The 12,652-nt window shown below is 35.1% G+C and overlaps 1 protein-coding gene across 1 annotated transcript in view; it reads left to right on the forward strand.

Annotated features, from left to right (window-relative positions):
• The window catches only part of LOC124360008 (neuronal PAS domain-containing protein 4A), a 206,882-nt gene that overhangs the window by 101,017 nt on the left and 93,213 nt on the right, over positions 1–12,652 (forward strand). Inside the window, exon 3 of the mRNA XM_046813234.1 lies at positions 7,799–7,869. Within this exon, the coding sequence (XP_046669190.1) occupies positions 7,799–7,869 (71 nt within the window). The remainder of the gene's footprint in view (positions 1–7,798; positions 7,870–12,652) is intronic.

Consider the following 12,652-nt stretch of genomic DNA (forward strand, 5'->3'; position numbering starts at 1 on the left):
CTCGATCATTTGCCATTCATCAGTGGAGCAAAAAAAGTAATAATGTTTTTAGATCTGCAATGCGATTTCTTCCTCAGATGGAGAACTAACACTTATTGTCTTCAACCTACTTCATCATATATGCATTAAGTTGATACGTTATAAGAGGAATTTAATTACTACATATTAGATCAAGGATATCATAAAGAGAATAGTTTCTTGAGTTATAATAAGAATTCGGTAGAATTGTATCTTGAGAGAAACGTTCTACAGTTCGGATTGAAAGATGTGTATTGAAACAGAGCGCGTATCTGAACAGCCCAATCCTGAGATGCGGAGAAGATCGGGGCTGACGATCCTGCGGCAGGAGCAGGAGCAGGATAGCTGAGGAGGACGAGTGGAGACACTGTCTGCAGATAATTAAGGAGATGTGGACAGACAGACAGGGGCGCATCAGCTTCCATCACACATTTACATACAAGCAGTCGCGACTTGCAATGGCCAGCAACCGCTTCTTCTCCGGGCATCGATCCTTCTTTTGTGTCCTCCGTCGTTCTGTCCTCGGCCAACACCTCACCTCGTCAACCCGTGAGATGAGGTCACCGGAGGTCGTGATAGCTCTTGATTATAGTGGGTTTAATAAATCTTTGAATCCGGTGTTTCTGAATCTTTGAAATATTGCGATCATCTAAAAGTTTTGGTGAATGAATATTTTTTTATTAAGAGTGAGGATATCAGCTTTTCAATTTGAAAACTGTATATAATAATCTCAAATCTCTTCAACCCTTTTTACATTTTGTATAACAAAATTCAATCTAGTAATACGAATCTTTGAAAATTGTGTTTTTTAAATATCGATAACACTATGATCATCCAAATAATGCTCTGTTATCTATTTTTATTTTTTATTATTTATACTTTAGTTTTATTTCCCAACCTTTTGAGTATAATGTTTGTACATTCTCTTTGTTGTTGTACAACTCATTGTTTTTGATAATCTTTTGATTAAAAAAAGAATTTACAATGGTAGTACAACTGTGAACTCATTTTAGTGATTGTTAATGGAGTGGTCTCTTTTTATAAACTACATCCCTTGGACATGCAGTTAGTCAAATCACTATTGAATTTTTTCTTACCGAGTCCCCTGATTTAAAAATTGCAATAACAAAGCTACTGAATAGATACGAGGACCACAGAAACTCTACTGTTCGAGAATTAGTATGTGCTATAAGAGGTCTAATCATTAATAAATGAGAGTGACAGACCGTAAGCTTTCCTTACAAATCATTCATCAAAGTAGTTTTGAAAAGTAACATATTTAACAAGTAAAATTACTAAAGTGAACATTGAACTTCATCTCTAATCTTATAAATGGCAAATTCTCGTAGTCCGTTGTCTTTTCCAATCATCCCTCGTCTTAATGAAGCTTAAACGAATAATTGTTAGTTATTATGAAAAAGGTTTGTCAAGTCAAATAAATACAGCGAGCAATACAGTTTTAGGTCGATCCTCACATATCTTACTGTCTTTATTCTAAAGTATAGTGAAGGATATAGGACAAGGACGATTGTTATTTCCACATGACATACGAACAGTGAACACCCCTGAGGACATATGCTGCTCTGACGTGTTGCAAGACGACTAACGACATACCAGTCGTCAAAGTCTCCGCCCGCCGCGGCCGTCGTCTATCTCATAGTCTATCCGCTCCGCCCAACGTCTCACGCAGTTTACGCGATGTCACAGTCTAAAGGTCCTCTTCAATTTCCCGCCAAGGTACAATAGTATGACGTCACAGCGAAGCCTAAGGCCGGCTCTCACACGGCCGGCAATTTGAGTGCAGCCCTGCAATTTTCTTAAAAGGCCAGTGATATCATTAAATAGTGCCGAAAGTGAGTTTTTAATATTCCGATCCTGCGTCCACGGATATTTGCAATTTAGATACCTCGGTGTGACCCACTCATTAGAGTGCCGGAATCACCAATGTTACATTGATAAATCCATTTCCACTTTAGAGAATGTTAATGACTGCCAGATGGACCCCGTGACTTGTTCTGGAGTAATGGCTATCGATATAATTAGCATACGTCAACGCGGTGTAATGAGAGGACATGTGATAAATACAGTAATAAAAACTGTAAATAGTCTGATGAGCGTTTAATCTCTTCCGTTCCCCAAAGAAATAGGTTTTATTACAATTATCTGCATTGTGGTTTCTAATAGTCTATAGGTCACTAAGAATGTTTTCAAGGTACACTCAAGAGTTATGCTTAGAGCCTTTAGAGATCTATTTAGTCAAATCGTGCAATACACGTAAATTATCATTTTAATACTATTTGGAAGATTCAACAAATTTACACACACAAAAATGCATCACAAAACTAGTAAAACTGTTCTTAGGGCACGCGAAACACTAGCAGAATAATACAAAATTCGTCACCTTACATTTGCCACAAAGCGTACTTTTACTGCCTATATACACTAGGTATGTTGATTGTTTCAAAATTTATTTTAAATATAAACAGTCTAATAAGCCGGTATTTATTGAACAAATTATTACAAATTTTACTGTAAACCACTTAACCACTTACAATTATTGAACGAGAAATATTTCAACCAATAATAACCTGGATTTAAAACAACTTAACTTGAATCGATAATTTAATGAAATAATATTACAAGAACATCAATATTATAATTTTTGTTATATTCGGCTTGGCTTTAACGTAAAATACTCGTAATATTAGTGGTATTGGTTATAATGTGAAGTATTCTTACATGCAGGTTGAAATACACTAATTCTGTTTCCCAATTAATGTGGAAAATCTCCAAAGTACATATTGTATGATTATATTTGTTGCAAAGGTAATATAAAGTCACCTTATTAAAAGTATAATAGCAATTAAAGTTAAATCAGAGAAAAGTAAAACATTAAATATGGTTAAGTAGAAGATGTTTCAACACAAGAATTACAAACTTGCACTTTTTACTAATAAACTTATAAAAAAATAATGTAACTTAAAATCAATTGTATTTATAAATGACATATTTGTCAACCTTTATCTGTAATTAGATAGAGATAATCTTTATCAAGAAGACAAGATAAAATAATTGGTAATAAGCTTATAAATAACAATGTAATTTAAATTTAGTTGTATTTATAAATGACATATTTCTACAACCTTTATTAGATAAAGATAATCTGTTACCAAATTGATAAGATAAAATAATTTTATTATTGTTAAGGATAAAGAGCGCATGCCAAGACTAAAAACATTTTTGAATAGCTTTATACGTTTTGAGGCTTCCTCAAGATCTGAGCCACTGAGGATGCAAAGCCAAGCGGCTAACTGAGATTTTTAACTAAGGTCCGTCCACAGAATTCGTTAGTGATGCGCTATACCTCATTATTGATAGGTCTGGCTGTCTGATGGCGCTGGGAACCTCCTATAGTAAGATCTTTGTGTCCTATATTTTCTGTGATATTACTAATTAAAGTGATATACCTTGGTAAGATTCAACGATGTCTTGTATTTGGGAATTTTGCTCATACATTTAATTTGTACATGGTTTCTATAGACAATTTTACGGCTCATCTCATCCATGTTGACAAATAATAACAGGGGCTGTCGCAACAATTTGCCACCTAACTTCTGATGCATTATTAGAGGTCAAAGTTCATGTCGACGTTGGCCTGTTGTAAACCGATAATGATAATGAGGAAGTGGCCGTGTGCCAGGCGCTATATACGGGGATGTTGTCGTGTCTGTGCCTGACCGTGTAGCCCTTCTGATTGTGCTCGGGGATTTATCGTTTATCGGCCTCCAGAATTATCAGAGTCCGAGAACCACACCAGACAAGGATTCGACCAAAGGAGCTGGTCGGATCTCGTCCCGTATTTGGTAATGTAAGTGACAACTCAACTTGTTTTGGTTAAAGAATGGATCTGTTGAAGCTATTCATTTAAGTAGCTCAGTAATGTTTCAGGAGCTATGGCTTGGTTGGAAGGAGGAAACCAAACCATCCACCTTGAAATTGTTAATTGGTCTAGTCATAAGAATTCGTAAGTCAAAAACTTTTCTTCAAAATTGAAGGATTAGTGTGTGATTAGCTATTAGTCTTGATGGACCCAATTCCATGGGTCTTAGCCTCAGAATACTTGGAATCTGGATCTGGGTTAAACTTCCGCAAAAACCAGATAGGACTGCATGGAATGAGGATTAGAAGGAAATATGTCGGAGCTCTGTGTCCGAGATAAAACGTTTGGGTGTGGTCCGAGATGATGAATAACAAAAGCCGTAATGAGTCGATGGCTTCGGAGAAATATTGTTTTGCGTTGTCATCATTTGTCAAAAGTGTTGGGTATATTTTTATTTATATAATTAATTTTTCCTTTATATATTTTATTTTATAATAACTATATTAAGTTATTGCTATATTATTTCACAATATTATATTTCGATCGTAAGACATTCATCATGCATGTGTATCCTACTATTACAATCTCGTGGGATGTATATAACAAAATGAAAGATTCAGAGATTGTATTATCAAACAAAAAAAATTAAAAAAACTCTCATACATCTTTGATGTTTTAATTAAAAAATATTTTATTCGGTGTAACATAGCGTGATGTTTTAATCTCTTTTCTACATTGTAATTTGGCATGAGGCAACTTTGAGTCCGCATGTAAAATGATAATAGTGTATCGCTCTTAGGTAAGTTCTTCGCTTACACCTCACTATCAAAAATTGATGAAAAGCATAAAAAAGGATTTGAAAAGATAACAGAAGTTTGGATATTTGTCATCGTTATATGTCATAAAACCCAAAAACTATACATTTTCTACCAATCAAAGTCTTGTCCTCTTCTTCAGTGTTTTTAATTCATGATGCCGTAGTCTCTATTCTATGATATGTCATCGTTTAATGAATTACTAATGGAGTCTAACGGTTTTATGTAAGTCCTACCAAATGGATATTGGTTTTGTTTACCTGCAGATCCCTGAAATGTAATGCTAATTACGCATTCTACGACCACCTAAGAGCAATCTTCACGCCTTTGAAGGCGTCATGCCATTTAAAACACTTTCAGAGGAAATAAATTAAAACATATCCCTCAAACCAACTTATAACATCCGATTTCCAAATTTCCGGATGATCGGAGTATTCCAAGAGTCTCAGAGTAGAATGACACAATCCTAAGTTACAGTTGCAATTGTTGGAATGTGCCAAAATGCCAAGACAAGAGAGGAGCTCGGCAGTGACCTTGCTCAAAGCTCAGTTCCGGGTCCCGCCCGCTATCCACCGCCCGCTCACCGGTCCGCGGTTCCCACAGACAGTATACCACTGATCCGCGTTGCTGTTACACGACTAAACGGTCTGCTTGTGCTTTTAGAATTTGCCAATGAAGTGGAAACATAGATGGAACGGAATGATGCATTATTGAATATTTATTTAGAATTGCAGCTCTTCCAAATCGATAACTAATAATTTATTTTTATTTCATCTCAAGTATAATTTCAATGAGAAATAAATGAGACTCGTTACTCTACACTATCACCCCTTTATTAAATTTTAATACTATAACAGCATAATAAGTATTTGCTTCAGCATACTATCCAAAATTACATAGATGTGAAAGTGAGAAGCAATCCGAGGAACCTATTCAATAATAAATAATGTCTTTAATTCCAAGCGTTTTTGAAAGTATAAATTCTTCTTTGTAAGACAACTTAGGTCAATTTACTAACTAACTTATCAATTTACTACTATTAACGAGAGTACGTGAATTATTATTCGCAATGTAGTTATAAAATGTTATTGTAATCGAATAGGAAACTTACATGTACATTATTTTTTAACACAGTCCCCTTCTTTTTCGTATACCGTAGAATATATTTCATAACCGTACAGTTTTCAAACTTGGTCCAGAACAATGCATTGATAACATTTTAAATGTTTATAACAATTTAAGTTTACATCCTGTATACCATATTGTAAATGACTTACTTTACCACTACAAAACTGCCAACTCAAAGAACTTTGAATTCTTCACTTTCATAAAATTAAAGTACCTCTAGGATTTATCTAAGCTCCATTCCTTTCTAAGTTTTACCAGGAAAATATTCTTTGGACGTTATTTTATTTGGCAGACGATTTAAAAATACTATAAATGAAGACAGTATATGTATTTTTGGAAATCTAAAAATTAATTCCACAAATTAATATAAATGTCTATTTAAAAATTATAATAATTTTAGTTATTCGGAGAAGAAGATGAAAAGGCTCAAATCGCATTTTGAGGAAACTAGAGCTATAACAAATGCATATGAAGTATTTTAGCATTTTTAAATTTAAACAATATTATTTTATGGAGCATTTGTGCTTTTGCAGAGATAAAATTTACGAATATGTATCGTCCAAGTGGCACACCTAATTATTTAAAAGCAGAAGATACAAACAATTTTTAATATTTAGACATTTCGCTCTTTGTTTTATCGATTGACCCATCCGTGAGGCAACACTCGCGGCCTGTCTCGGACAGTTCCCAGCACATAATGCACGCAGAGACGCGGCCCACAACCCATGATTGAGCGGCCCTATATCTCCACGGGCCGCCAACTATTACAGGTAATAGCATCGCTCCAGCTCCATCCAGCATCCGATCAGTGGTAAAGGTTAGTTGTCCGTGCATTTGGGTCAACTTTCAGGGCTAAATTATTCATTATGTCGATTATTTGGATTCCAAGGGAGATTTAGGACTGGAGCGATTTGGCCTTCCCCTTTTAATGTCTGATACTAACTCTTGTGCACGTACGATCTCTAAACATTACATTCTAATCAATGTCGGTTGGAATGTATCCTGTCTGCTTGAAAGAATAAGAATAATTTATTCACACAATAGAACTCAAAGGTTTTCTGTGCAGGTCAAAACATGAGTGTCAAACGTAATTATAAAAAAGCAACAAAAGAACAACTGTTTACAATAGAGCATACAATTTAAAGGAAAAACACAATAAATTCTTGTTACAATTTTAAGTTATTCCTACTACAAAATTCTAATGAAGACACAGGTATCACGATAGCCTCGTGCAGACTGTAGAAAGCCTTCCCGATCAAGTGAGCTTTGAAATAATAAAAGAAACTGTTTAAATTTGTTTGAATTTTGATTACATTTGGAAGTAGATTGTAGGTTTTTGAAAAGGTTGAGTTGGAAACGGTTTGAAAACTGTAAGTAATTTCTGTGCCGTGTTATGATCATGATTTAAATGTGGGAAAAGATTTTTATTTTGAAAAACAAAAATTGTCGATTGAAAAATGAGAAGGGAGGCCAAGGTAAGGATCCCACTAGTAAATAAAGCCATTTACTAGAATTAATAGGATGTCTGTAATCACTAAAAGACCGACACAGGGGGACCAATTCTCTTGAAGGTTACGGTATGCATAGTACAGCAATTCGAACGTCACCGATCAAATAAAATGCTATAAAAGTATACAAAGGAATTTAAGAATTCAATTGATAAGGTTCTATTTTCTGAGTTGGAAAGATCTTTTTCATCGATTTATGGGGAGCATCGTACTTATGATTCTGACACTCGCGTTTATCTACCGGTTCAATTGCGATCTTAACTAAATTTATTTATATATGTGTAGTAAATTTTATATTTGTTTTATTTATCTAGAACATTATTTATTTAGTTCGATTGTATGGTTAAAGATAAGGTGATGGACTAATTATGAGGTATTTTATTGTGCTTTTACTGTGTGATTTTATGTCTGATTCTCGTTACTTTAGTTGATTCTTTGTTTGATTTCAGTTTTCAAACGGCACGAGCTGTCGATGCACCACATGCCATCCCCACCGACCCCCAACATTGGGTTTTCCAAGGTAATGTAATCTATTATCATTATTTTAAATATATATGCATATATCCTATTTTCAGGAGTCCTTTAGTAACCTCCTCACTGTAGCTGTATTCGATATTTTGAACTCACACTGAAGATCGATATTCCTTGAAGATGAAATGACAATTTTTGAAACGATCTAAGATGTTTCGATTCACTTTAAAATCTCTTGCCTGTGACAGTCTTCCACCCTGGTCTCCTAAGCAACTCAACCTGATAATTCCTCGACATTCTTATATTTTAACTTTTCTTTGTTCCGCTAAGAAATATTGCAGAGACTGCTTTATTCTGAACAAGAGATATATACGCAATAAATATTTTCTATTGAGTCAGCTTTTGTGTCTGAAGTGCATCAGGTGTCAATTTCTCATCCATATTGCGATTTACCTCTTCTGCGCGAGCTATCCTTACATTTGAAAAATAAACAGTAAACGGAAGAAAACTAATATCTCCAATGCTTCATCTCCCACAGTGAGGCTGTGATAAAGTCATGGCTTCTACCATTCAGAAGTTAATAAAGAAAACCCAACCTAAGAAGACGTACTAAAACTCGACAAATGTCAACATAGATTATACAGATACAGTTTATTATGGAGATCAGTACATTTCCAACTTAATCGTGTCGTTCTTCATTTGCCTAGTTGATTTTCAATCCTGAAGATATTCCTGAATGAATTGTGGCACCTATTGCTAACATATCCAGATATTGGCACCCAGACGCAAGTTTTTGTTGGAACAATAGTTTCAAAAGTTGCGATTACGCTTTTGTATTTTAATTAGGTCTTCTAATTAAAAATGTTGGACATGAGTGATAAGTTCGATGTATCGAACTACAGGCATATTATTGTAATCGTAGCTTACACAAGACAGTTTAATAGACGGAGGGTTACGATAGAGGCAAGGCTAAAAGCAATCTCGGGGGTGGGTCACAATTTAAGGTCCTGTGTGATTACGGCCGATAGAAGGGTTGGGCCCTCCCACGGCCGTTAGGGCAAAAACAGAGAGATGATGTACTGATAGTTGGAGAAATCATAATTGAGGGCTCAAGAAAGTTATCAAGTAAAGCCTCCAAGTGCTTAATGGACGAAACGCTTGTTACAGGAGTAACGATCATAGGCAGGAATGTTAGAGCAGTAGCTGAAAACTAGTAAACGTTTTACTCCGTTTTCAATATTTACCATATAGATGGTATTCGAAAAAGCGCCCAAACCTTGAATGCAAATAATGGGAACCTTACTGATTGAGTACATTTTAAATTATTTTGCTACAGATTCCTTAACTTTGAAATGCTAACCTACAAACAAATCTTTAGATGATTGATTAGTAGATAGGGAATCTGTAGACTTAAATTACGACAGAAAATACAAAAGAATTAAACATTAAGATTCTATCTATCTTTAACAACGATACAATTATAGTGGTTAACAAAAGATGCAACTAATATAAATACTATCCCAGGTTACTGTCAAACATTGCAGGTTACAAATCTATTTTGTCTTTTCTAATAGAGTCCTGCCATAATATGTGTGCCTTGTCTCAAAATATGAATCTCGTTAGCTTTTAAATTCTTCATTCAGTTTTATTATCAATTTCTGCGACAAAATAAAAAATCCAGAAAGGGTGAGAGGTAATAACCATTTTAGTAATTCGTGAGCAAAGCTAAGAAAATAGATTTATTAATTAGTTTGACAATTTCTTCACAAAAGGAAAGCTCCTGCAACGCTGTTACATAAGTATTGTCCAACACGTTACTTTATATTCTTGTTTACTAAGGTGTTTACTTAACACATAACTTGTCCAGAGGATTGATCGGGACAGAAATCTGTTACTAAGTAAAGTATTCTAAACTGATCATTTAGTTTGGATGTTATCTCTAAAAATGTCTCAATATATAAAAACAATTAAACATGTTTTTTATTGTAATGCTTGTTAGTTTTTAACAATATTAAAAAAATGAATTAATACTTTATTAACTTTTTATTAAACTAAAGAAAACTATACGTAGTTACAAAAATGTACAAAGTTGAAAACGTATATTAAATGGTAAAACCTAAACAATTTAGTAACGTTCTGCGACCCAAAAATGACGAAAATCGCTTACGGTTTAATATTGCTCATGTATGAGAATGTTAAGGGCTTTTTAGTGCAATCTCGGCACGAACAATTTAAAATAAATCTATAAATATTAATGTTCAATATGTAGGTAAATAACGTTAAGCCTGTGCTTGCAGGCCCTATCAGAATACTGATATGTTTAGAGTATCTGTAGGAAAAAAAGAGATTAGGCACTTTTATTTATTGAATATTCACTCTTGGTTTATGTATGAAAATATGAACCTTTTGTAATAATGGCGCAACACGGCAGAATTATTTCATATTTACGCCTTTAATATTAATATCTTCTAATTTTGAAAATCGAAAACTTTTTAGTAAAATGTAATAATTACACCAAAACTGAATTAGAGGGTAATTAAGACCTCTCTCTCTCTCTAAGAGGTATCGTAGGGTTTGTAATATTTAGCCAGTTTATATTTCAAATCTAATTAGAACTAATTATACTCGTGCTTCGTACTGTAGTTTGTATTGTATTTGTAAAGCAAAGAAGCTTCAGGTGGGAACATTTTTACTGTGTATGAAAATATTAATTTAAAATAAAATTGTCTCAGCCATTGTTTTCAATGACTGCTTCAGGGACAAGGAAGAAATGGATTTGGTTTGGCAAGCGGCCCAAATTGTTGAACATTCTAACATTTTGGCTGCTGGTTTTACTTATGGTGGTAAACTTCTAGGTTCTTAAGCTAAATTACAAGCCAATGTCTAACAGCTTTAGGAGGTTCCCTGTGATTTCACCAGGTCCTTTAGCATCCCAAAGTCTAAAATAGTGGCTGAATTACAAGACAGTTTAGCAGTCACAGTGGTTTAATGTAGTTGCCATCACTTTTTATTACAAAGCAATGTGTTTTCACCAATAATCTAAGGTGACTGAGGCGATAAAATATCCGTCAAATCTAAGAGTTTACGAAGATATTTTCGCAATGCAAATTGATTCAAATCTGATAGAGAGAGAGGAGATTCTCCGCGGTGGACTGAGACCGGTCTTGTAACGTGTCGGCGCGTGCGTGCGTGCCTGTACTGGCCACCAGAGTACGTGTTTACTACGTTATCGTCCATAACATAACCTCAAATATGACAGCTGTATGAAATACCCTGCCAGTTCTACCAGTGTCGCGCGAGAAAAAAACTAAAAGCGTAATTGCCGAGATGAGTGAGACATTGCTAACTTGATATGTGTTCGACAGTAGATAAATGTTAAATTAAATGTTCAAAAAAATTGAACGTGCATCACAACACAGATGACTATTTTAAATCAATAACTGCAATACTTTCTGCATTAAAATAACGTTATCAATTCAACTTCCTTTGTTTTGGATCATACCGGTTTCTTTGTTTACGTAACCTTATCTAATCTTTGTGATCGTGTTAACAACTGACTCGTGTTCCTCGAAGTGGACCACATCGGCCCATCGAAAAACGTTCTCTTCAATGGAACCTTTCGAAAACCAACCTCCTTTATAGTGGCCGGTGTAAAACTCCAGAAGAATCGGTACTAAAATATTATGGGAAAGTATTTACCAACGGACTGGCATTTCGGTAAAAGGGCCGTTCTTCACTCGGCATTTAACTATTACCGAACAAGAGAATCGTCTTATCGACTAATCCGAAAATGTCAACTTGAGCGTTGCGGCAAGATCGTGCACAAATCATAGGTGTTGAAGGTGGCCTCCCATGAAAGGACAGTGGTAGTAGGAGTCCTAGGCGAGATTGCAACTTGGCATTTCATGAGAGGTTACTGATTCACTTACGGGAGTCATGCGAGGACTAAATACCTCCCGGGTGACCTTTGGGCGCCCGACCATCGGCAGGAGTCAATCAGAGAATGGTAATGCTCGGGCCAGAGGTCGCCCCATGTTAAATGAGGATATATTACATTACTGTGCATGCATAATAGATTGTGGGAGTCGGCTTGCGATATCGGGAGTACAGGGGTTGGACGATCGATCTCTATTCCTAGATAGAAGAAGGAAATGCAACGTAGCCGGCTTTACGTTTTCATCATTATAATCCGGTCGTGGGTGTCTCGTATGAATTCAGTAGGCCTACTGTGTTCGCTAAACCTTAGATCATCTTGTTCCATAATTAGTGGCGTGATACACATCAATTGCTTCGGCTAGTTACTTCATTTTTCAGTTTTACAAATGCAAGTATTGGTAATTTAATCAATCCCTTTTAAAGGGCATATTTTATTTCTATACTTACAAACTTATACATAATAGCTACATAAGGTTTTTCGGATGTTTTATTTCCAAAATTAAATTCGTGAAACATTTCGGCCTCGCTGTGGGAAGTCTTCTTCAGTCAACAGATGTGAAACCGAAACTGACAATAATAACATATCCGCTATCCGCCTGTACAGTGAGTTATTAGGGCTGTAGCTTAACCGACCAACGAGCAAACCAACCAATAGTAATTTATCACAGACTTTATTTACGTAAATATCTGTCAACATGTCTTTTGTAATTAAATTGAAGTTTCGTTCACTACCTCACTGCTATAGACAACTCTGAGGGATTATAAAATACCTGTTTATTTATAATAGTAAATACTCTAATTTTAATCCCTTAAATCAGCGATGTATAAAAAGCAAAGGGGTCCAAATCCATTGGTCCAAAGCAATAACCGAAAATGACTGTAATACATATCCGGCT

The sequence above is a fragment of the Homalodisca vitripennis genome, chromosome 4 (assembly GCF_021130785.1).
Source record: "Homalodisca vitripennis isolate AUS2020 chromosome 4, UT_GWSS_2.1, whole genome shotgun sequence".
NCBI classification, from domain to species: domain Eukaryota; kingdom Metazoa; phylum Arthropoda; class Insecta; order Hemiptera; family Cicadellidae; genus Homalodisca; species Homalodisca vitripennis.